Source organism: Peromyscus eremicus, chromosome X, assembly GCF_949786415.1.
Source record: "Peromyscus eremicus chromosome X, PerEre_H2_v1, whole genome shotgun sequence".
NCBI classification, from domain to species: domain Eukaryota; kingdom Metazoa; phylum Chordata; class Mammalia; order Rodentia; family Cricetidae; genus Peromyscus; species Peromyscus eremicus.
In genome coordinates this window covers 791,896-818,082 of record NC_081439.1, presented here as the reverse complement: position 1 = coordinate 818,082, position 26,187 = coordinate 791,896, and the positions used below count along the sequence as shown (strand labels likewise).

The following is a 26,187-nucleotide window of genomic DNA, read 5'->3' as shown; positions in this document are numbered from 1 at the left end:
AACTCTGAAAGTCAGAAGGTCCTGGGCAGACATTCTGCAGACACTAAGAGACCACGGATGCCAGCCCAGACTACTATATCCAGCAAAGCACTGAATCACCATCAATGTATAAAACAAGATATTCCACAACAAAACCAGATTTAAACAATACATATCCACAAATCCAGCCCTAGAGAAAGTACTAGAAGAAAAACTCCAACCCAAAGAAGTTAGCTGCACCCACAAAAACACAGGCAATAGATAATTTCACACCAGCAAATCCCAAAGAATGGAAACACACACACATACACACACACACACACACACACACACACACACACACACTACCCCCACCATCACCCAAACCAAAAAATAACAGGAATTAACAAACAATGGTCATTAATACCTCTTAATATCAGTGGACTCAATTCATCTATAAAAAGACACAGGCTAACAGAATGGGTATGAAAATAGGATCCATATTTCTGTTGCATACAAGAAAGACACCTCAACTTCAAAGACAGACATTACCTCAGAGTAAAGGATTGGGAAAAGATTTTCCAATCAAATGGACCTAAGAAGCAAGCTGGTGTAGCTATCCTAATATCTAACAAAATAGACTTCAAACTGAAATTAATCAAAAGATGGAGAAGGACATTTCATATTCATCACAGGAAAATCCATCAAGATGAAGTCTCAATTTTGAACATCTATGCCCCAAACACAAGGGCACCCATATACATAAAAGAAACATTACTAAAGCTTAAATTGCACATCAAACCCTACACACTAATAGTGGGAGACTTCAAAACCCCACTCTCACCACTGGACAGGTCTGCCAAACAGAAACTTAACAGAGAAATAAGGGAACTAACAGAAGCTATGACTCAAATGGACTTAACAGACATCTATAGAACATTTCACTCAAACACAAAATAATGCACTTTCTTCTTAGCACCTCATGGAACCTTCTCCAAAATTGACCACATATTTGGTAACAAAGCAAATCTCAACAGATTAAAAAAAAATGGAATGACCCCCTGTATCTTATTGGATCACCATGGGTTAAAGTTAGAATTCAACAACAACATAAATTGCAGAAAGCCTACAAACTCATGGAAACTGAACAACTATCAACTGAATCATCACTGGGTCAAGAGAGAAATAAAGAAAGAAATTAAAGACTTCCTAGAATTCAATGAAAATGAATCTACAACATATCCAAACTTATGGGACACCTTGAAAGCAGTGATAAGAGGGAAATTCATAGCACTAAATGCCCACATAAAGAAAATGGAGAAATCTCACACTAGCGACTTAATGGCACACCTGAAAGCTCTAGAACAAAAAGAAACAAACACACAGGAGGAGTAGATGACAGGAAATAATTAAATTGAGGGCTGATATCAATAAAATAGAAACAAAGAGAACAAGACAAAGAATCAATGAAACAAAGAGTTGGTTCTTCAAGAAAATAAACAAGATAGACAAATCCTTATCCAAATTAACCAAAAGATAGTGAGAGCCAAAATAATCCTATACAATAAAGGAACTTCTGGAGGCATCACCATCCCTGACTTCAAGTCTACTATAGAGCTATAGTAATAAAAACAGCTTGGTATTGGCATAAAAACAGACACGTGGATCAATGGAATCAAATTGAAGACTCTAACATTAATTTACACACGTAGGAACACCTGATTTTTGACATGCTAAAATTGTACAATGGAAAAAAGAAAGAATCTTCAACAAATGGTGCTGGCATCATTGGATGTCAACATGTAGAAGACTGCAAATAGATCCATATCTATCACCATGCACAAAACTCAAGTACGAGTGAATCAAAGACCTCAACATAAATCCAGTTACTCTGAACCTGATAGAAGAGAAAGTGAAAATGGCCTTGAATGCATTGGCACAGGAGATCACTTCCTAAATATAACACCAGTAGCACAGGCACTGAGAGCAACAATTAATAAATGGGACCTCCTGAAACTGAGAAGCTTCTGTAAGGCAAAGGACATGGTAAAGAAGACAAAATGGCAGCCTACAGAATGTAAAACGATTTTTACCAATCTCACATTTGACAGAGGGCTGATCTCCAAAATGTATAAAGAAATCAAGACACTAGATATCAAAGTATCATAAAATCCAATTAAAAATTGGGTGCAGATCTAAATATGTTCAACATTCTTAGCCATCACCAAAATGAAGATCAAAATGACTCTGAGATACCATCTTACATGTATCAGAAAGGCTAAGATCAAAAACACTGATGACAGCTTATGTTGGAGAGGATATGGAGAAAGGGGAACATTCCTTCACTCCTGGTGGGAGTCCAATCTTGTACAGAAACTTTGGAAATCAATACGGCAGTTTCTCAGAAAATTGGGAATCAATCTACCTCAAGACCCATGAATACCACTCTTGGGCATATACCCAAATATGCTCAACCACACCACAAGGACACTTGCTCAACTATGTTCATAGCAGCACTATTTGCAATAGCCAGAACCTGGAAACAACCTAGATGCCCCTCCACCAAAGATAAATAAAGAAAACGTGGTACATTTACACAATGGAATATTAAGCAGTGGTTAAAAAAAACAATGACATAATGGAATATGGAGGCAGATGGATGGAATTAAAAAAATCATCCAAGTGAGGTGACTCAGACTCAGAAGGACAAACACAGTATGCACTCATTTGTAAGTGGCTATTAGACACAAAGTGAAGGATAACCAGGCTGCAATCCACAACCCCAGAGAAGCTAGGTAAAGAGTATCCAAGAGAAACATTCATGGATCACCCCAGAAAGGGGAAAAGGTTAAGATCTCCTGGGTAAACTGGGAGAGGGAGGAAATGGGGGTGGGATCAAGATGGCAACATTTGGGGGACGAACAGAGTGGGAGAGCAATGAAATAGATATCTTCACAGAGTGAGCCAGTATGGGGAGAAACCTGGTTCCAGGGAAATCCCCAGGAACCCACAAGAATGTTCCCAGCTAAGACTCCTAGCAATGGTGGAGAGGGTGCCTGAACTAGCCTTCCCCATACTCAGATTGGTGACAACCCTAATTGTAATCATAGAACCTACATTCAGTGACTGATGAAAGGAAATGCAGAGACCCACAGCCAACCACTTGGGCAAGATCCTGGAGTTCATTTCAAGAGAGGGAGGAGGGACTATAAGAGCAAGGGGAGGTCAAGATCATGATGGGAAAAACCACAGAGACAGCTGACCTGAGCTAGTGGGAGCTCAGGGACTCTGGACTGACAGCTGGAGAGCCTGGATGGCACTGAATTAGCCCCTCTGAATGTGGGTGACAGTTGTGTGGCTTGATCTGTTTGTGGGGCCCTTGGCCATAGGACCAGGACCTATCCCGGGTACATGGACTGGCTTTTTTTAGTCCATTCCCTATGGTAGGATGCCTTACCCATTCTTGATGTAGGGGGGAGGGGCTTAGTCCTGCCACAACTTGGTATGCCAGCCTGTGTTGACTACCCAAGGGAGGCCTTACCCTCTATGCAGAGTGAATGAGGGTGAGGTGGGGTGAGGGGAGGTGGGGGGAACGGGAGAAGGGTAGGGAGGGGGAACAGTGGTTGTTATATGAAATGGAAAAAATTAAATAAAATATATTTACTGAATATAAGGTTTTAATAAATTATTTTTATTAATTAAAAAAGTTGCCTCCATTAGATTGGACTTATAAGCAGTCTATAAGCCTGTAAGGCATTTTCTTAATCAGTGATTGATGGGGGAGGCCCAGCCCATTGTGGGTGGTACCATCTCTGGGATGGTGGTCCTGGATTCTATATGAAAGCTAGCTGAACAGGCTATGGGAGCAAGTCAATAAGCAGTGCTGTTCCATGGCCTCTGTATCATCTCCTGCCTCCAGGCTCCTGCCCTGTTTGAGTTCCTGCCCTAAGTGCTTTTGATGATGAACTGTTAAATGAAACTGTCATTGAAATAAACCCATTCCTTCCCAACTTGTTTTGGTCATGATGTTTCATCACAGAATTAGTAAACCTAAGACAACTACCAAAAGCAGAAATGGGTTCACCCTCTTGTTCTTTTGCTTTCCATCATGTGAGAATAAGGCAAGAAAGCACTCATCAGATGCCATCACTGTAATTTTGGACTTATTGGCCTCCAAAACTATGCGGAAATGTTTTTTGTTCTTAATGAATTACATAGTCTTGGGTATTCTGCTATAGCAGTATAAACAGATCAGGACTATGAGTAAATAAAGGTAATGAGGGGTAGAGTGAGGGCATGATGGTCATGTTCTGCAGAGCACAAGGAATTAGGGGTGACAGTAAACACAGTGTAGAAGACAGAACTGACTACTCAGCAGAGGAGGTAACAGAGGCACCAAACATCAGAGTGAGTAGAAAAGGAGGTAGCCATGTAGTAAGTTAGAATTAGCAAGCCTAGGACAAGGTAGGACAGTCTTAAAGAATGTAGAGAAATGTGGGCCTACTGTGAGGACAAGTATCCAAGTTCTGTACATCTTTTGTGTATACCCAATCCTTCTCTTCCTGTATCTTTCTGATATTCCTGAGTTTCTCCCTGTCTTCATCTCCCTTCATTTTTGTGTATATGTTAATGTTTTTCTTTCTCTTGTATCTCCCGGTCTCTAAGAGCGTTTACATTAGGGAAAGTAGTACAGTCCCCAGCCCTATAGCTTCTGTGTTCCAGAATCTATAGTTCAGACTGGTGCTCACAGAGCCCAGAGTTCCAGAATGTCCCTATTTTTGATCATCACAGGATGAGTCTGAGGCAAGGAATCAGATAGAACAGCTTTTGGGTGTCATGCAGGCCTGGGGCACTATTTTAGTGACCCTGGCCAACCTGATGGTTGCCACTGTGGATGCCAAGATTTATGAACGCTGTGAGCTGGCAAGGAAGCTGGAGAAGGCTGGCCTCAATGGCTTCAGAGGCTACACTGTGGGAGACTGTAAGATTCCCATTGCCCCAAGTCTTATCCATACCCCAATTCACCTACCTCACTCAGACCCAGGCCTCTTTTGTAATTTTTCATCTTTTTGGGCCAGGACACAATCTTTTCAGTCACCACCTGATTATGATGACTAGTTTAATTCAACTGTAAAGTCATCATCATCACTGTCTTCACAATCTTTGTCTCTATCATTAACATCATCATTATCATCAATATCATCACAATTATTACCATTCACCACCAGCATCAATGATAGGTCAGCAGAATCAACAATCCACAACCAATCCAAGACAACCAGCTTCACAACTTAAGATGACAATCATATCTGTATTCTCCCTTCTTCTCTTAGTCTTCCTTATTCTTATGTGTATGCCCACCTCCTAACTACCCTGTGTCTGTCCCAGGGCTGTGCGTGGCACACTATGAAAGTGGCTTTGATACCTCCTTTGTGGACCGCAATCCAGATGGCAGCAGTGAATATGGCATTTTCCAGCTGAACTCTGCCTGGTGGTGTAACAATGGTGTCACATCCACCCAGAACCTCTGTCACATGAATTGTAATGGTAAGGCATCGCTGGGGACACACAGAAGCCCTGTCTGGTCCCCATGTCATACACAGAAAGCAATGTCTTTTGTTGTTGTTTTTTGTTTGTTTCTTTGTTTATTTTTGACATTGGATCTCTCTCCAGGCTGGCCTCAAACTCAGAGATTCTCCTGCCTCTGCTTCCTGAATGCTAGGATTAAAGGCATGCGCCATCACATCTGGCTGGAATGTCTTTTAAATATTAATCTCTTGCTGAGGCAGAAAAATAATGGGAAAGGAAGAAAGTCTCTAGGTTGATAGAGAAAGCTTCCTGAATCCTTAACCACTCTATACCAAGAAGTTGTTAGGTCAGAAATAGTGCAAATACCCACCACCTCCCCAACCTCACTTAAAATGTGAACTGAAATTTTCTTGATCTTTGGGGAACAGAAAACTTTGCTCCATGTGAAATAGAGGGGAAGAATGTCCTGCTTTGGAATGAAGACTATCTAGGTCCCAAGGAAAGAAGCATTAGTATGGAAGTAAGAACGAAACCAAACCACCCTGGGAAAGAAATGAGAGAACTTTCCAGACAAAAATGTGGTATTGTTGAGGAAAAAAATATAATAGCAATTGAAATTTCTCTTAACGTTGACCAAACTGATGGCTGAGGTTGTCTACAATAGGCCAAAATGGAGACTATGGTTATCTAAGGCCAGATCAAGTGGAAGTTGAGGCCATCTAAATCTTGTGAACATGACAGAGAAGGTCACAAAAGATTGGCAAGACTGAAGGTTGAGGTTGTCCAGAATCTCAGATGGTCTTAGACAGGGCAAGTGAATAATGAGCTTTTAAATGAGTAGATAAAATGAAGATTAAAGTTGTTCAGTTTGGGACAACATGACCATTAAGGTCATTTAGGATTAGCTAAAATGGAGGACAAAATTATAACTAGTCACATTTGTAGTTAAGACTATCTAGGGAGATAGAGAGATAGCTCAGTGTTTAAGACTGCTTGATGTTCTTCCAGAGGACCCAAGTTTAGGTCCCAGCACTAAGGGGGATCTGATACCCTTTTCCAGCCCCCATGAGCACCCTGACACTTGTGGCATACACCCACATACATATAAGCCCCCATGAGCACCCTGACACTTGTGGCATACACCCACATACATATAAGTAATAAAGATTTTCCAGGGCTAGTCAACATGGTGGTTGAAATCATTAGGCAAATTGTAAATAAATGTTAACCTGGCCTAGCCAACATGGCAGTTCAGATTATGGAGAACTATGCACTATGATGGGTAAAACTGAATGTAGCCAGCCAGTATGAAGATTAAGATAATTTTTTAAAAAAAATATTTATTTATTCACATTTTATGTGTATGAATGTTTTATGGGCATGCATATATATGTACTATGTCCATGCCTGGTGCTTGTAGATGGGTCAGAAAAAGGGGTCAGATCCCCTGGAATTGTGAGCTGCCATGTGGGTTCTAGGAATTAAACCTGGGTCTTTTTCAAGAGAAGCAAGTACTCCTAACTGCTGCACTATCTCTTCGGTCCTGACTGAATTCATTTATAACAGTCAGATAGGAGTTTAACTTATCAAGGACCTAACTACATAGGGTCTGAAGCCATCAGGAATGACCAATATAGAAAGAAAGTGATTCCTAATTAGCCACATAGTAGTAGAGGCAAAGCCAGACCAGCCAACATTATAGTTGACATCATTCAACCTGAGACATGATAACAGTTGATGTCATTCAGAGTTGGCCAATGTGGAGTTGGAGGGTGTCCAGGGCCTCATTGTGGTGGTTGGGGTTATTCATAACCAGCCAACATGATAGTCAAAGTCAAACAGGATCATTCATAATGAGTTAAGATTGTATAACACCAGTCAACATGGCAGGTGAAACAGTTTATGACTATTTAGCAAAGAATGAAAGTAACTTACAATTGGCCAACATCATAGCTAAGGTTATTTAGGCTCTAAGGAATCCAGAAACCTTAGGGCCTTCAAACACTTCATTGCATCCTTAGTGCACCAGATCATCCCATCCTTCTCTCCCTCCACCAGACCTGCTCAACAACCATATCACTGATGACATCGCATGTGCCAAGCACGTTGTATCCTTACATAAGAGTATGGATGCCTGGTAAGTTCATAGGGAAGGTCTGGATCATGGACAGCCACAAATAATGATGCTACTGCTCCATCAACTCGTCCACTTTATTTTCCATTCCTCCTTTTATTTCCCAGGGATTCTTGGAGCCGGCACTGTGCTGGTCATGATTTATCTGAATGGCTCAAGGGGTGTGATGTGCATCTGAAAACTGACTCAAGCAATACTGAGTGGTGACTCAGATTTCATAAGTATAGAGATTCCATTTTTTCTTTTGTGGGTTTAATAAAAAATGGCATCTATAACTAATGCAAGATCTACTACCTGTCAGATGTTTTGATTTTCTTCATGTTTTTTAGTGTCTGAAAGTACTCCCATTCAACCCTTTCCTCCATAGCTTTATAGATCTAATCTGGAGATACAAGATCACTTCAGGGTTGGGGAGGATGGTGTAGTAATCAAGAGCATAGATTTTCTTTGGTTTAAATATCGTATCTACCACTTACTGGTTGTGCTTCCTTTAAAGAGTTACTGAATTTTTCTCTGCCTGTTCCGAAATCTGAAAAATGAGGATGATAATGAGAGAAATAACTCCTGGGGTTTATTTGGAAGATTTAATGAACTGAAGTTTGGAAAACACATATAGTGCTTGCATAAAAATTCTATTAAAGATCTGCATGTGGTAGTACATGTTTGTAATACCAGTACTTAAGTGGCAAAGGCAGGAAGATCACAAGCATAGGGCCAGCATGGCCTACATAGTGAGACTCTATCTCAAGAAAAAGTCAGTTACAGATTTGGATAGAGGGGTTGGGTGTAAGGATATGAAAGATGTCTTACCTTAAAAAGCATCATTTTCAGATGAGGTCACTACAGGGTCTTTATTTAAGACACTTACAGTATCTTCAGGGGATAATGAAATTAAATATAGCTTACACTGTGAGTACTGAGAATTTAAAATATTCACATTTTCCCACATATTTCCACATACTACCATTCTAAGCCCCAACATCCTATTACCTCTTTCATAATCAAAATCCAAAGTTGCAAATGACAGGCTTGGAATTTAGGCAAAGAATTCAATGGATGCACAAAGCAATAATTTCTTTTTACAGAATGCCTGGGTTTCAGTTTGTGTCTTGAACAAAGCTGCTAAGAACTTGCCACTTGCTCTCATTTCCCTGGGCAGTCCCACTGGAATTAGCTATTCTCACGAAGTAGTTGTTCATGTCCTTTGTAGTCCATGGTCATGGGGGGTGGCTACTCAACAATGCAAAGCCTTGCTTTCAGTGTTCATCAAAAATAAGCAGGAATGATCATTAAAAACATGCTAGCTGTCACTGCATGGCAAGGAGAGTTCAAGATCCCTCCTTAATGTCAACTAGAATTCCCCTATATTTTGCCCCAATCAGTATAGATAACAAAATTTCACATCTCCATGGAGGTCCTTAAAGGGTGTTACCATGCTGGCTGTTGACAGAATTCTGAATTCATCAAAAGGCATTCATCAAAAGCAGAAGGAAACTGATGAATCTGTGTAAAAAACAGGTCTTTTAAAGCCTATTAGGCAGCTTATAGTCCTTCTTGGAAGCTTAGATCAGGCTGGGGTGGAAACTTGGCATTATCAACTGTTAAAACTGTAATTTGATACACTAATGGTATCTTCTTTACATTGTTCTGACTATTATAATACTTTGGAATTTTATATTTTATTTGTTGCCCCTGTAATGGTTATATTTAAATCTTTAACTTAAAATTGTTTGGTAAACCACTTTTTCTAATAAGTTTTTTGTTTCTTTTTTCTATGAGAGTTCGATATTAAATTTGGAAACATATATATTTCTCTTCACTTCTGAGGAAATACACTTATTGAAATTAATTAATTGAATTTTTTGATACTTATGCCCATATTTATGATCAGGTTTGTCTTCCATCTGACAGTTTTCATACATTCAAGACTTCTAATGATTTCAGCATTGAGCAACCTCTTTGATGGAAAATGATCATTCAATAGGTCCATGATGCAAAAGTACAAGACCAAGTTTTTTGCTTTAAGAAAGAGGATCTTTCTATTCCTTTTACCCAGAATGATCTTCTCCCAATATGGATGGTGCTGAATTTTTAGCTCAACTGACATATCCTCAGCAAAGCACCCTATTTACATACAGCACAACTTCCCCAACACCGTTTACAGTTTCATTTTCTTTGATTTTACTATGTCAGATTTTCCATTTTCAATTCATTTTCTCTTGTCTCTACATTCTCTAATCCATGTTGAACTTTGACATCTGGAAAGTTTCTTTCCAATTCAGAGCAGTTATAGGGTTTCTCTCCTGTGTGATTTCTCTGATGCACAGTGAGTTTGGACTTTTCTCTAAAGGCTCTGCTACACTTATCACATTGATAGGGTTTCTCTCCTGTATGGGTTCTTTGATGAATAATGAGATATGACTTTTGGGAGAAAGATTTCTCACATATATTACACTCATAGGGTTTTTCTCCTGTGTGGACTCTTTGATGAATAATGAGATATGATTTCTGGAAGAATGCTTTATCACATTCATTGCATTCATATGATTTTTCAAATTTTTCTCTTGTATGAGCTCTCTGATGTAACATGAGGTATGATTTTCGGGAGAAGACTTTTCCACATACTGCACACCCATCTGTTTTTTCCCCTGTATGAATTCTCTGATGAGCACTGAGGCTCAGCTTAAGGGTAAAGGCTCTTCCACATTCTGAACACACATAAGGTTTTTCTCCTGTATGAATTCTTTGATGTCTACGCAGTGTTGATTTTTCTCTGAAAGCTTTGCCACATTCATTGCATTCAAAAGGTTTCTCTCCTGTGTGTGTTCTCTGATGTACACTGAGGTGTGCCTTTTGGTTGAAGGCTCTCCCACATTCTGAACATTCATAGGGTTTCTCTCCTGTGTGAGTTCTCTGATGTATAATGAGTTTTGTCTTTTCTCTGAAGGCTTTGCCACACTCATTGCATACATATGGTTTCTCTCCTGTATGGGTTCTTTGATGTATATTCAGTGTTGATTTCTCTCTGAAGTACTTGCCACAATCAGTACATTCAAAAGGTTTCTCTCCTGTGTGTGTTCTCTGATGTACATTTAGATGTGCCTTTTGGTTGAAGGTTTTCTCACAATCTGTACATTTATAGGGTTTTTCTCCTTTGTGAGTTCTCCGATGTATGATGAGATTTGTTTTTTCTTGGAATGCACTGCCACATTCAGTGCATACATACGGTTTTTCACCTGTATGTGTTCTTTGATGTATATGCAGTGTTGATTCCTCTCTGAAGGATTTACCACACTCATTACACCCAAAGAGTTTGTCTCCTGTGTGCATTGTTTGATGTAGACTGAGCTGTGCTGTGTTGCTGAATGCCTCTCTACATCCTGCCCATTCATAAGGCTTTTCTCCTATGTGAGTAATCCGATGAACAATAAGGAATGAACTTGGGCTGAGGGTTATTCTACACTCAGGACATTCATAGCTTCTGTCTCCAAGTTGAGTCAAGTCATGTTGAACAAAGTTATAAATATAATCTTTACCATACATATTATGGTCATGGGATTTCATTTCATCATTTATCTCATGTCTGCCAGGAATTAATAATTTCCTACATCTATTACATTCATAACATTCCTGAGCTGCAAAGCTCAAACTACTAGGATTGAGTAAACCTAAATTATCTTTAATACTTTCCCCAAATGAGTTATTCATATAGGGTGTGGGTCCTGAAGTAACTACCCATGTGTTCTGAGGAAGTGGGCTTACAAATTCATCATATTTACAACTTCTTTCAGTCACATTTTTCTCAAAAATGGATACAGACTGCTCCGGGTGTATATTTTGGTTTTCCTGATTCCACTCCAGGTAGTCTTCAGTTTGCCCATCTTCTAAAAAGAAGAATAAACCAGACTCTGTAAAAACACCTAGTCAGAAGCAGGCTTCTGATAGTGTTGTTCTTTAATTTCTTCTATGTCCATGTACTGCTCAGAAAGAAATTCCAAGCATGTATCTCTCTTACACTCAGAGCTTGATGAAACAAAACCCATGGTGCTCCAAAAGATGTTGGACCAGGAAAATAACAATAAATATAAGTGATATAATTGTTAGCTTAAAACTGGAGAAACTAAAAACAGTTCAGAGAGCCACTTGGAAAAAGGATACTAGAAAGACAGTAAACCCACAATTGGGGTCAGGGATACCCAGAATGCAAATATCTTTTAAGAAAGGCTAGAAATGATTGAAATGAATGAAAAAAGCAGAATGAATAAGCCAAAATAGGGTCCAGTTTCTTAACAGCTCATTCAAAGTTTACTATGAGAGAAACCTACTAAACAATTTGGAATGAGCAGTAAGAGTATATATAACATTTAAGAAGATACTTTTGAGATTTTAAAAATGTAAAACCTTTACCAGAGCATCTAAGGTCTTGCTTTCACCATCTTCCAATTCTCCCTTCTTACCTGTGCAACTTGAACTCGGGATTTCTCTCTTTATGATGCCAAGGACTCCTTGCTCCAAAGAGGTGATCACATCTGGTTTGGTAATAGGATACCCTGTAGTGGGAAATCATACAAGACTTGGCTACTCTGTGTGACACTCAGTTAAAAAATTCGTAAGGTGTGTTTTAGTAAAGGTATGTTTCACATAGGCAATTATCATCTTGTTTAAGAGGAAATACAAAATTTAATCTCTAGAACCCAGAGTATTAGAATACTTTAGAGACAGAAAATTACACAATTGGGGACACCATGAATTACTCAACAAGCCATCCTCACCCAAAGAGACAAGATGGCTATAATTCTCTAGCATCACATCTCTGTATAGGCTCCTCTGAATAGGGTCCAGTTGATTCCACTCTTCCTGGGTGAAGTCCACAGACACATCCTCGAATGACACCGATCCCTGCAATTGCATACTTTTATTCAATTAGTTTGGTAAAAATTAAAGTGATACTATTTCTCTCAAAATGTTAGTAAATATTTGTTTTAATATTCTTTTAAAAATTGACACATTAAAATTGTACATATTTATGGATTATAATGTGTGAGAGAGAGGGGGCAGGAAGAGAGAGAGAGAGAGAGAGAGAGAGAGAGAGAGAGAGAGAGAGAGAGAGAGAGAGATTAGACTAGGCTAATTGAAGTGATAATGTTCTTTATGATAAACAAAATATTCTTCAAGGAGAAGCTATTGTTTTACCATTTTAAAAATCCTTCTTAGGGACTAGGGGTGTAGCTCAGTGGTAGAATACTTGACCAGCATGCACAGGCCCCAAGCTCCATCCTCAGCACTGCAACAGCCTTCTTCAAGATTTGCAATATCTAATCAAAGCAAAGGACTCTTGTACTATGGAAACTATTAAGAAGTAATGAGATAAATATTGATAATCCAGTAGAAAAAAGAAAAATATTTAATAGGGATTTCACAAAAGACAATATCCAAATGGTGAATAAACATACAAAAAGACGCTTAACATCATTAGTCATCAGAGAAACACACACTTAAGCCACACTGAGATACTAATACTAGTATTTTCCAACAGAACAGCTAAAATTAAAACTAACAACCTAAATGTTGGCAGTGATGTGAAGCAACACAAATTTTCATACTTTGCTGGTAGGAGTAAAATGGTACAGACACTTTGGAAAACGGCTTGGTAGAATTGCTAACTTACGAAACTGTAACCTCATTCTTCGGTATATATCTAATGGAAATATGCACACAGGTTCACCAATACATAAACAAAAATATTCCCAGAAATATTGTTTATAATAGCCAAAATGGAAACATCCATCATCAGTGGATTTGAAGAGTAATTGTGAACTACTTATACAATAGAATGGTATATAATAACAGAAATAGAACAAATTTTATTTATAACTAAAGTAACAAGGATGTAAATATAAAACATGATGGGCTGGAGATATAGCTCAGTGGAAAAGTGCTTACCTAACATTTGTGAGGCCCTTGGTTCCATTCCCAGCATCACAAAAAAATCATGACAAGTGAAAGCAGTCAGATCCAAAAGAATAATATGTATATTTCTATTTATGTGAAATTCAAGAAGAGAAAAAGTAAATTATGATGATAGAAATTAGAAAGCGGTTATTATAAATCAAGAGCTAATGACTGGAAATGGCATGAAAGCTTCTGGAAGGCATGTCATTTCCTCCTCTTTTTTGATCCAAGTATTGCTTACATAAGTGTTTTCAATCTGTAGAAGTTCATAAAACTGTATACTTTATATGTTTTTCTACTTATGTTATATTTCAATAAATCTACATAAGATTTTTTGTCTAAGTTATATTTCCACAAAAGGTTTAAAAATAGAAAGACAAGGATTTTAAACTCCCAGTGGAAAAAGAAAACAGTATTTGAAAAAGAATTCACAAAAGTAATATAAAAAGAGGAAAACATAAAGTTGTTCAACCATATTGATAAACACAAACTAAAACATAAGATATTTCCAACTATCACATTGCAAATCTTAAAATTATGACAAAAGGATTCACAAGGGTCTTTTCACTCATTATTAGAGAAACTGTCAACTTGTATTAACATTTCAAAATGCAGTCTGACGATATCTAAGCAAGTTCACAAAACACCCACCTTTTAAAGCAAACACTTTAGAAATGCTCATCTCTGAAAACAAAGATGACAAGAGATCACCACACAGAGGTCCTTCAACATGATGTTCATCAATAATCATGGTGTATGAATACAAGAGAAAAATATAGCTGTTTAAAATATTCCTATGTGAACCAGCTTTGGTGGCATATCCCTATAATCTTAGCACTCAGGAGGCTGAGGCAGGAGAATCCCAAGTTCAAGGCTAGCCCGGGCTACATGTGTGAAACCTTATCTCAAAACTAAAACAAAAAAATTGAAGAAAACAAAATAAAATCTCAACTAGCTAGATGTGCAGTTCAGTGGTAGAGAACTTATTTAGCACGTAGGAGGCCTGGGGTTCCTTCCTCTGCGCTGATGCTAAAAAACACAACAAAAACCTTCTGTGTCCCTGATACTGAAACATCTGTAAAAAACTATCTTATATTTTATCCCAGCTGTGCCAGTGATCACTTGCTTATCTACTCTGTTCCTCACCTGGAAGATGTGAATGATAATTATATCTATTTCATAGTGTTATTATGAGTATTAAAATTGCCTATGCATATAAAGTATTTTTTAGTATAGAGCTATGCATAGTATAAGGTCACTTGCTGCCACTCCTATTACCATTAGCACCACCATGTGTTTTGTCATCATCATTACTACTACAGATTGAGCAGTCCTTATCTAAAATGCTTGAGACAAAGAAGTAGTTTAGATTTGAGATTTTTTTGAATATTTGTATATCTTCACATAATAAGATATTTTAGGGATGAGAGCCAAATGTACACATGAAATTCATTTGTTCATATATATACCGTTTAAGGTAATTTTGTAAAAATACTTTTAGTATGTTTGCATTTTGTACATGACCATCATCACATAAGGTCAGTTGTGGAATTTTCCACTTGAGGCATCATGTCCACAAAGCACAAAGCTGCATATTTTGCATCTTTGGGGAATTTAGATTTTCAGATTAGGGATGCTCACTTTGTACTGCTATGACCAATATTACAATGTAAAGGGAAGACAAAGAGTTGCAAAAGTTTTATTTAATGAGTAAATTTTAACAAGAGGAATGCATATCAACTATTATGTTTCAAAATATATGTACATATAGAAAGAAAGAACAAGGCAGAGAGGGCAGAAGTTAACCAATTTCAAATGATCTGCAATGATTGGTGAGATGATATCATGAGATACTTTTTTCCTTTTTATTTTATTTAGTATTATTGTTTTCCTGGGAGTAGAACAAAGGGCTTCTTGACCATGTTAGCACTCTGCCAAATCAACTACATACACGCCCTAGTTTCCTCTTTTACATTTCGAGAGTTTATTTCCTGGATTGAATCCAAGGCCCACGGAATGCTAGACAAACTACCACTTGCTACACCCTTTATCTTTCTGGGTGGGTGTGCGTGCGTGCGTGCGTGCGTGCGTGCGTGCGTGCGTGCGTGCGTGCATGCATGCATGCATGCATGCGTGCCTGTGTGTTTTGAATTGATCCTTGATTTTTTTTGAGAAAGTTGCTATATAGCTTGGGTTGGCTTGGAACTAACTAGGTAACCCAGGCTACCTTCAAATTCTTGATCATTCTGCCCCCACCTCCTGAAGATTGGGATAATAAACATGTGACTATGCTCATTAGAGAAGTTTGAATTCTGGTGCCATTCTTATCTCACTTTTGTATGAAGATGAAACAATACAGACTTGTAAAAGAAGGACAGAAGGGAAAGAATATAAAATGGTCAGGATGTCATGAACTCTGAGACTAAAAGTAAAAGGACAATCCTATGGGTTTCTCAGGGTTTTCATCTAGATAATAAAAACTATAAAAAAAAAACTACTGGAAAATAATTTGAAGGACATATGGCTTATATCATCTTCCTGGACACCAAGACTTTATTCACATGTAGTCCAGAACATGTTTGTGTAGGCTTGGCTTGGCTTTCCTGAACAGTCACATCCCTTTTAGTTTTGCTTCAGCAAGAGAGCTTTGGTTGACAGGAAGATAATTTAAGTCACAACAGAGCAATATTAACTCTGTTTTTATCATAAGTTTTCTAACAGGGACTTGAAGGGACCCATCAGAAGACTGATCAATATTAGGAAATCTAAGCATCTATGCAAGTGGCTTACTGTCTTGTAAGGTTAGATAAAACAAGTGAATATGTTTTGTTCCCTTTATGTTGTGGCTTACAGAAAGCTCAGAAAAGTAACTGTACCTTAACATAAATATATAAAATCCTATGATACACACACACACACACACACAGATACATATTTCATACTTATGCTGGTCTTGTTATATATCCTTAAACTTTGTGTTTATACATATCCACTTTATAGAATAAATAATAATACACTAATTCATATACTCATATATAAGGTTTATTATGTATGCATCAAGGCATTGTTCTAAACATACATTAAATCAATTGACATTCACAATCACCATACAAGGTAAGTATTACTATCATTATCATCCTAACCATTCCCATTTTACAGTTAAGGAAACCAGGGCACAGAGAGCTTTGGTAAGCTCCTAAAGCTGTTAAAGGCAATTTAACTGCAGATTCTATAGTCTTTACCACCATACAATATTGCTTCTATATAATAATGACAGAGGGTAACTGGGAGAAGCAAGTAAGAACTTACCAAGGATTCAGTCATGACTCAGTCATGACTGATTGTTGTGGGGAGAAGGCAAAGGCCTAAAAAGGCAGAACTGTTGAGAGGGAGAAGAAAAGAGAAGAGCTTCAGATGGCAAGGATACCCAGATTGAAAATTCACCAAATCATCAGGCCAGAAGGGTAAGGACATTTGTTTTCCCCCATGGGTCCCCATCATCCAACAATACAGATCTGTGATGGACTTCATAGGCCACTGTATATTTATCACAGATTCCCCAACGTCGACTTAAAACCCCCAATCGTATATCCCACAGAGCCCCACATCACTTACACTAATGACCCTATCACTCACTCTACAGCCTGATCATCACAAACACCACATATTCCCATCATTCATTCCACAGCCCGCCTCGATCAAAGCCTCCACAGACCCTCTCACTCATTCATTGTATCTCCATCACACTGCTTGCAGCCCCCTGCCCAGATTCTCAATACTCGTATTTGAGCCCTTCCCCAAGTACTCACCCAGTAAATTCGCATCTTTGCGGAGTCTACACTAGCTTGTCTCACTTGGCCTGCCTGAATACCAGCCCTCCCACTTCCGCTTTGAGTGAACTCCGCTCTCCTTCACTCCCTTCTCCAATCTTAAAATCTGAATTCTTATGCCGGCAAAGTCTCTTTAATGTTTCCCAAATCAGTCATAACTTCCTGTGACGGCCACTTTTTAGTCCTTTACCCCGCCTTGGTTACTGTCAGTCACTAAACTTGCTCATGCGCAGTAGCCAGCCCTTCCTGAAGCCCTCAGCGCTAGCAGTCCTAAATATTTTGATTACCACAAGGATCGAATTTGCAGGCAAGAAAAATGGATGCGCCAATAAGCCATGTTTTCAAGGGAGCGGACATCTTTATAGCCTTTGCCATTCCGTACAGTGGAGAAAAATCTGCCTCTTAATGTTTAGAAGAGATGAGATTTTGTGAGGAATTTGAACACTTGGCAATAAGATTAGACCTTTTGTACAAAGGCACACTAATAACGTGTGGCTTTTAGAGCTGAGGGCTACAGCCCCTGCCTCCGCTTCCCCACCCCCCACCCTCAGCAGGGAGATACCACTGCGGAGATGGGGGAACGCCACCACCTTTCCTGGTATTCGGGGTAAAAGGGAATCAGAGCAGAGAACAATGTATTCCTCTAAAAATAATCACCACTGTGGAGATGTGGAGAAATCATGGAGTTGGTGGGTCTTTGAGGAAATATGACTAGAGAAGTAAGTACTATTAGGCTAGCTGTGAAGAAGACTCAAATTGGTATGATCCCCTGTGGGAAATACCAGGATGTCAATGTGGGCAAGTCCGGGTATTATTCGGTGCTCAGAGAAAGAAATACGTGAAGAAAGTGACACCGGTAAGCACAGAGGAGGGAGAGTCAGAGACAGAAAGAATGGGAGGGACCCTAACGATGTTGTGTCTTAAGGGACTAGGGGAGAATCCACAAAGTCCTGACAGTGGGTCCGTTCCCCCTCACCCCTGCATGACCACATTCCTGGGAACTTGTAGCAGAGATTTGGGAAAGTGCATATGTCAGGCTCCGGGTCCTATGGAACACCTCTCAGGGTCTGCTAGAGTCCTAGAGGAACCAACAGGAGACTGTTCCAGCTCTGGACTTCAGACACACTATAGTATCATGCAAGGGACAACGAAGGAGGTGATTTTTTTAGTGGTTATTACAACAGGGAAAACTTTTATTAGTGAGGAATATATTAAAGACAAGGAAGAAGGGTTAGAGTTTTTATAAAGACACATTAACAAAGCAATCATCCTTGAGTCATGGGGATTGATGGACTTGGGTCTTATTTCAGAATATGGAAAAAGCACTGGGGAATGCTATGCATTTGTGTACCCTCCAAAGATTAAGGTGTTGAAACCTTAACCCTCAGTGCAATATTATTCAGAGACGAGGTCTTGGGGAAGTAATTAGAGTTAGATAATGTTATTAGGGTGCCCCCATAAAAGCCACTGAAGAGCTTACTTTTCATTTGCACAAAAATTAAGTCATTTGAGGATACAGTAATAAGCAGCTGTCTTGCAAGCAAGCACGATGATCCTTGCCCCAAACCAAATCAACTGACTTTGATCTTGCCCTTTCTAGCCCCCAGAACTGTGAGAAAGCAAATTCCTGATGTTTAAGCTAGTATTTTGTTATGGCAGCCAGAGCTGGAAAAGACAGGGACCTGTACAGTTAATCTCTTGTTGGAACACAAAAACAAAGGCATGGAGCTTCATAGTCATCCCTGTTTTCCAGAAGCACAAGACTCAAATTGAGTGACACTTTTGACTGAATTTAACCTTACTGTACCCTTATGATTTTCACTCCTCCCCACTCTGCCAGTCTTTCTAATTCACCCCCATTTCAGTTGCACATTTAACTTAAGGTTAAATCTGCTTCATGACCAGTATTCACATTTTCTACCTCATATGAAATCTATGGGCATGGGGGCTGGGGACATAACTCAGTGGCCCAGCACATTCCTACCATGTAAAGAGCCTTGGGTTTGATCCCCGCCCCCCACAAAACCCAAAGAAACATTTAAAGGCATGTGAGCCTTTATTCCCTTGTTTCTCACATAAAGTCACATGAGCTGGTTGTTTTTTGATGATTAGAGACCAAGTCCTATATCCTTATATACTTCCTCTAGCTCTTGTCTTCAACCTTGGCTGGGGCTACAGCAGCAGCAACAGCAGAGGTGGTGGTAGTGGCAGTACCATAGTGAAAGGAGCCACAAATGCAGATGGATCAGACAAGATGACCTTGACCTTTTCAGTAAGTGAGAAGGTATACTCAATCTCCACAGTCAGGACTCGCTGTGTCCAATGATTACAGAATGGGGCACTGAAACAACAGTCCCATAATGTTCAGACAAACACTGGCAACATTTATGGGTGCCTTCCAGGAAATGAGAATGAAGAGATAGATTGTTGATGTAAAGCACTTTGGAATTATAGATGTCATTGTTGTTGAACACCTGCTGTATAATCAGCCCCCCAAAGAAGGGGACGATGTTGAACATGTTCAGTAGGGTGGCTTTGCTGGCTCCCACTTTATCTCTAGTCTTTATAAGCTATACATCACTCAGAATTTCAGTGGTACCCCTGGAGATTTCAGTGATGAGGCCTAAAGCCTAGAAATCTCTCTTCTTGGGCTCTAGATCATTGTTCTAGGCTGTAAAAATGACTTCACAGTGGTACTATCTCAGAGTCAGCAGCTAGTGCCTCCTTGGTGAACACAAAGCCCATATCCCCCTGGATATGAAGCAACAGTTTTTCCAGAGTTGGGTTATTTTCCAAATGCCTGTGGATGGCCTTGTGTATCATGGTGTTCTTGCCTATGAGCACCACAGTCATCCCTCCAAATCTGCTTGGGGTCCACATCAACTGCTCCCACAATGAAGTATTTAGGATAATCATCCAAAAATCTGATGGCTTTAAAAAAGAAGTTGGATTTCTAGCTGGCCCTGACTTCCCTGAGCACCATGGTAGAAAGCCAGGGATTATTATGCAGGGTTTAAAGATGAAGCCACTCTAATGAGGGTGCCTGGGGAAATGGCAAACATTTTTTATTTGAAATAACACATATAATATAAAATTTACTATGTTATCCATTTTAACATATGCAATTCAGTGCCATTTTATGCATCCAAAATACTGCACAAACATTTTTACTATCTAGTTCTGAAAGACCCCGCTTATATCAGGCTTTTACTTAGCATAAGAAACACCATTCTGCGAGGCAAGTACCAGAAAAACAGGGCGTCCTTGGCCTAACTGCAAAATGTACGTTTAGATAAACCACTTGGCATAAACCGTAATCAGCCAGCTGCAAAAGCCTGGGACCAAAGAAACACCCGCCCTGGGAAAGTAACCATTGAGTCAAAATAAGATATCTCTGATTGGCCACTTGGCCTTGGGGAATAAACAGTTGGGCTGGGAAAGCACCCCCAAGGCCAAGTCAGCCACACACATCAAATTTCCGAAAATTAAAAATATATCCCCAAGTTCACCCTGGCCTTCTTTGAATCAACCAATGGGAACCCTGTAACTATGCTTCTCGCTTCTGTAACCGTGCCTCTGCCCCTGGGATCCTATAAAAAGTCCCCTTTACCCAAGGAGGGTGCGCAAGTCCTCCGAGAGACTTGGTCGCCCCGGGTACCTGTGTATCTGAATAAACCCTCTTGCTGTTTGCATCTGATCCGTGGTTTCGGTGTGTTCCTTGGACTTGGGGTCTCTCCTGAGGGAAGATCTCCTCCAGGGGTCTTTCAGTTCCAGACCATCTTCATCACCCAAGACAAAATCCCTCAGCCATTAAACAACCATTTTCCACCCCTCCCTGATCCCAGATCCTAGCTACCACATACTTTTTTTGCTGTTGCTATGGATTTACTTATTGTGAATATTTCATAAAAGTAGAACCACATACTAGCTTTTTGTTTGTTTTTCTGAGATAGGGTTTCTCTGTGTAGCTTTGGTGCCTGTCCTGGATCTCACTCTGTAGACCAGGCTGGCCTCAAACTCACAGAGATCTTCCTGAGTGCTGGGATTAAAGGTATGTGCCACCACCGCCTGGCTAGCTTTTTGCTTTTAGTTTCTTTCATTGAGCATAGTGTCTTTGCTTTAGTCCATTTCTGTGGTAAAAACAGAGTAACACAGACTGGATAATTTATAAATGATAGACATTTATTTGGTACATGGTTTGGAGGCTGGAAAATCCAAGAGCATGACACCAGGATCTGACCAGGGCCTTTAAGATATATTGTAACAGCAAAATGATATCATGCACATTTTAGAGCAAGAAAGAGAAATCAATAAACTTAATTCTTTTCAATCATGAGATGAACCTACTTTGAGATAACTAACCTAGTCCCTCAGTAATGGCATGATGATTGGGAAAATAATAAATTTCTGGAAATAATCTTGATTTGGACAGGAGACCATCTAAGTAGTCACTCAAATTGAGAAAATAATCCTAGAAGATTGTCTTAGTTAGGGTTTCTATTGCTGCAACAAAACACAATGACCAAAAAGCAAGTTGGGAAAGAAAGGGTTTATTTGACTTACACTTCAGCATTGCTATTCATCACTGAAGGAAGTCAGGACAAGAATCCAAATAGGGCAGGATCCTGGAGGCAGGAGTGGATGTAGAGGTCATGGAAGGGAGCTGCTTACTGGCTTGCTTCCTATGGCTTGCTCAGCCTGTTTTCTTATAGAACCCAAGACCACCAGCCCAGGAATGGTACCACCCACCATGGGCTGGGCCCTCTCCCATTTATCACTAATTGAGAAAATGCCTTAGAGCTGGATCTCATGGAAGCATTTTCTCAACTGAGGCTCCTTCCTCTCTGATGACTGTATTTTGTGTCAAGTTGACACACAAAACCAGCCAGTACAGACTTCAAGTAGTGAATCTAAAAATCAAGAATGCCACAGCAACAGTTTGGCATGCACGGTAGTGTTTTATGCTGTTGTTACACTTTTATGTGTCCTCCCTCTGTGTAGCAAAGCAGTAATACCCAACTTGGTAGAATTAACTACCGAGGACCAGAGTGATGTATAAGGGACTTTTCCTGGAAAGATTACCCACCCCCACACACTCATCTACTCACCCTAGAAAGGAAACCTGCAATATATCAAAATAATGATTGCATCAAAGTCCAATTTGGTCAACCAAGAAGTGTTTATTGGAGTTACTAACAGAATAAGGGTGAGGGGTTACAGGATGGGAAATGACTCAAATCCAGCTGTTCTCCCCTAGCAGTTTACTACTTCTACAACTATGAAGAGAGTCTTACCTAAATCTTGCAAGTTTCAGCATTCCTTGTTGTGTGAAATTGGTTTACCTCCTGAATTTCATGAGCCTCTCATTTCCCTCTTGGAGTGAATGTTTAAATGGGGGGAAAATAGCTATATACCACTCCACCCCTTTCTCAGCTGTTCCATTCTCTCTGATCCCCTCTTCCACAGTATTCCCTGAGCCTTGGAGGGCATGATATAGATATCCACTTATAGTTTAGCATTGGCTCACAAAGCCACAGAAGTTTCTAAAAGCTTCCGTGGTATAAATCTCTGTGACACACCTCAAGGAAGTATATTTCCATTGATTAGTTATGGCTGAGTAATCTATGAACACAACGTTTAGAGGACCACTAGAAAACAAATTTTTACATTATGATTCATAACAGTAGCAAAATTATAATTATGAAGTAGCAACAAAAATAATTTTATGGTTGGGGGTTACCACAACATGAGGGACTGTAATAAAGGGTAAAAGCATTAGGAAGGTTGAGACCCACTGCCCTATTGGAATTATTTGCTCAGGTTGTTTTTGCCTTAGCTCCCATCTATATCCTTCTGAACTTCTAGTGATTTATAACAAAGTGACACTAGGATAATGGGACATACAGCATTTTAGATTGCTTTCTAAGGATCGGACCCTGCCCCAAAGCCTTTTGAGCCTTTCTGTTGCGTATTATATAATACCCTTCTTTATCAAGTTATACAGAGGATGAGAAATTTGGGCAAGGAGAGATATGAAAACCCTCTAATATCCTGGAGCCACAACCATTTCTACAGCTCTTTTACATTAACAATATGGGTTGTTGTAGGATTTTTCTTGATAACATTGTCAGGTATTGTATACATCTGACTACATCATTGTACTCCCAGGAATTTAATAGTTGTGCCTGGCCCTTATACCTTGTGTGAATTGATCTCACATCTTCATTCCCTTAAGAGCACCTATAGATCTTTTGATTATTTTTTCCTTTAGAATTATTTTATTAAATCATAAATGTACAACAGCTTCTTAACCCTACACATGCACTTACTTTTTTTTTTAGTTTTCAGAGCTTTATTAGGAGGGAAAAGGAGGGAGGGAAAAGAGGAGAGCCAGGCCTGGAGAGAAAAAGGTGGTGGGGGTAGGAGGGGGAGGAAGCAGAGTAGAGCAGAGCAGAAAGAGTGCACTTACTTTTTTTTTTAAAGGAAAAAGATATGTCTTAATATGCCATGATTCTGGCTAATTAGCGCTTCAAAGATTTTGAGAAAAATCTTAAAAACTGTCTCATATGTCACCTGAAACTTAAAAATTTAACATTATCAAAGAAGGAATGCTTCTACACTCTTACAAAGACCACTAGAAAGAAACAACAATTAAAAAGCTAAGAAACTGTCTCAAAGGCATTTTTTACAATTCGTCCTCCACAGTAAGGTAATGTTATTAAATAATCCAACCCATTCACAAAATGTCTCTCTGAATCTGCTCTGGTGTCTTCTGAAATATCACTGCATATTTATGCATGACTGAGATAAAAGTTTCTTTAACATTGTTATTTAGATAACCTGAAGGTGTTCTGTTACCTCTGAGTGCTCATCCTCTCCTATTTATACAGTGAAGCCCAGGGTGAGTAGGAAGAAGCTCAGTATTGGCTCCTCCCACAATAGTCTCCACTTTCTTCACTTCCTCCAGAACCAGAATTTCCTCCACCATATGGTCCTTTCATGTTCCTGATACAACAAAGTTTCCACTCTTCATTGTACCATAGTTAGAAGGTTGCTGGTTATAATCCAAAATCATTGTAATTTCTACTTCCGTAATTTCCTCCTTCATAGTTGTCATAACCACCTCTATAGTCCCCACCCTGGTTGCCAGATACAGGTCCTCCACCACAATATCCTCCTTTTCTTCCTCCATAACCAGGGCAACCTCCAAAGTGGTCACCTCCAGGTCCTCCTCCATACCCATTACAGCCATCACCAAATCCATGTCCACTTCCATGTCTATCAGATTTGCCTCCTAGAGTTGCTTCCTGGTCCTGGTCCAAAATTGCCACTGCCACTTTGAGAATCCCCCAAGCCAACCTTTCCTTCTTTTCTACTCCTAGAACTTTGTGTTGGTCCTGATACAGTCTCTCAACTCACCAGCCTGCCTCATAAAACAGCACTGAGCTACATGACAATAGCCCACCACCTCATCTCTTGTATTCTCCTAGTCAATCAGAGACAGCCACCCCAACCCTCTTGGGATGGAGGACAACTCCTTTCTTCCTTTTCTTGAGCCAGAACCCTTAAAATGGCCATGTACCAGTAGGCTGTCACTGTCTTTGCCCCATCTAGAGGCAGCCACCCACCCCACCCTGCTTGTCCCCTCCCAGGTAAATTAAATCTCCTTTGTGCTGAGAATTTGGTGTCTGGGTGTATTCTGTGCCCTAGACCCCTTCACTCTGGTCTTCCTGCATTTCTTGTCTTGACAATGCCTTTCTAATTTCTGCATTGTGACCATTGATGGTGTGATATTTTTGTAATACAATTTTATCCACATGATCACGGTCATCAATAGTAACAAAGCCAAAGCCTCTTTTCTTTCTAGACTGCAGATCAGTAATTATTTTAATATTATCAATTTTCTGTATGGTTCGAAGTAATCTCCAAGGTGGTGTTCTTCACCATCTTTAATTCCACCAACAAACAGCTTCTTCACAGTCACATGGGCTCCCTCCTCCTCGACTCCTCTCTTGCTACAGCACATTTTGGCTTAACTACCCTCCCATCAATGGAATGAGGCCCTGCAGCCTTGGCAGCCTCAACCTTGGCTATGGATGAGAAAGATATAAAACCAATTCCTCTTGATCTTTTGCTTGCAGGATCCTTTATAATCACACTGTCTGTGAAATTTCGCTATTGCTCACAGTAGTTTCTCAAACTTTCTTCTGTGGTTTCAAAGCTTAAGCCACTAATTGTTTATGGAAATTTTCCTTTTCTCTCTCCATTGTGGATTCAGTCATTCCAGCCCAGTTTTCTGTAGCTGAGTGAGATGAGAAAGATCTCCCCAGATGTGCACAAGCATGAGACATGTCCTGATGCTTTGGTGAGAGCAGCTGGTGCTTGAGAAACTGCGCTGCTGGGAACACCTGTGCACAGGACTCAGTGCCGATGCTACCCTTAGATAATTTTCTAAACCTGTGAAATACTCAAAGATTAACATTATGCCATCTATATAATGAAACATATTTACAGAGGTCAAACATGACAACAAAACAAGGTCCTGGGCCACCATCCCATGACAGTGGGAATATGAAGGTAACCTTGGAAGAAAGTAGCTGCAAAATTGGTCTTTGGATTCAGTAGCTAAGGAAATAATAAATAATGCACTAGCATGTAAAAAAAATTAACTGCATCAGTCATTCAGTCAAAAGAGTGATGTTGGACTCGAGGCATAGATGGGGGGTGTGGTACCTTATATAACTTCCTATAACCAACAATCATTCTCCAGGGACCACCTTGCTT

The 26,187-nt window shown here is 39.6% G+C and overlaps 2 protein-coding genes and 2 pseudogenes across 3 annotated transcripts; 1 reads left to right on the top strand and 3 right to left on the bottom strand.

Annotated features, from left to right (window-relative positions):
* The first annotated feature begins 4,713 nt into the window (after positions 1–4,713).
* Spaca5 (sperm acrosome associated 5) lies at positions 4,714–7,911 on the top strand. Its single transcript, XM_059250999.1, has 4 exons — positions 4,714–4,939; positions 5,347–5,505; positions 7,546–7,624; positions 7,729–7,911. Exons 1-4 carry the CDS (start codon positions 4,795–4,797, stop codon positions 7,826–7,828), a joined length of 483 nt encoding a protein of 160 aa, XP_059106982.1. The 5' UTR covers positions 4,714–4,794; the 3' UTR covers positions 7,829–7,911.
* On the bottom strand, positions 6,693–15,008 carry LOC131899514 (zinc finger protein 182-like). 2 transcript variants are annotated; one of them, XM_059250998.1, is made up of 4 exons: positions 12,815–15,008; positions 12,394–12,520; positions 12,079–12,171; positions 6,693–11,505 (listed from the first exon to the last, which is right to left on the bottom strand). In XM_059250998.1, exons 1-4 carry the CDS (start codon positions 12,815–12,817, stop codon positions 9,806–9,808), a joined length of 1,923 nt encoding a protein of 640 aa, XP_059106981.1. In that variant the 5' UTR covers positions 12,818–15,008; the 3' UTR covers positions 6,693–9,805. The 2 variants fall into 2 exon arrangements, with proteins under 2 accessions (XP_059106981.1, XP_059106980.1); XM_059250997.1 differs by lacking the exon at positions 12,815–15,008 and having other exon boundaries at positions 12,394–12,621.
* Positions 15,009–19,511: 4,503 nt separating this feature from the next.
* Positions 19,512–20,386, bottom strand: LOC131899634 (large ribosomal subunit protein uL10-like; annotated as a pseudogene).
* Positions 20,387–24,432: 4,046 nt separating this feature from the next.
* LOC131899920 (heterogeneous nuclear ribonucleoproteins A2/B1-like) lies at positions 24,433–25,670 on the bottom strand (annotated as a pseudogene).
* Between the last annotated feature and the right edge of the window lie 517 nt (positions 25,671–26,187).

What these genes read in the sequence shown, in the direction of transcription:
- LOC131899514 (XM_059250997.1), bottom strand. Translation starts at nt 12,532, where the DNA reads ATGCAATTGCAGGGATCGGTGTCATTCGAGGATGTGTCTGTGGACTTC. An exon ending in TAGCCATCTTGTCTCTTTGG is followed by an intron (nt 12,172 to 12,393) that starts GTGAGGATGGCT and finishes TTCCCACTACAG; the next exon opens with GGTATCCTATTACCAAACCA. An exon ending in CCCGAGTTCAAGTTGCACAG is followed by an intron (nt 11,506 to 12,078) that starts GTAAGAAGGGAG and finishes TCTTCTTTTTAG; the next exon opens with AAGATGGGCAAACTGAAGAC.
- Spaca5 (XM_059250999.1), top strand. Translation starts at nt 4,795, where the DNA reads ATGCAGGCCTGGGGCACTATTTTAGTGACCCTGGCCAACCTGATGGTT. An exon ending in AGGCTACACTGTGGGAGACT is followed by an intron (nt 4,940 to 5,346) that starts GTAAGATTCCCA and finishes TGTCTGTCCCAG; the next exon opens with GGCTGTGCGTGGCACACTAT. An exon ending in CATAAGAGTATGGATGCCTG is followed by an intron (nt 7,625 to 7,728) that starts GTAAGTTCATAG and finishes TTTATTTCCCAG; the next exon opens with GGATTCTTGGAGCCGGCACT.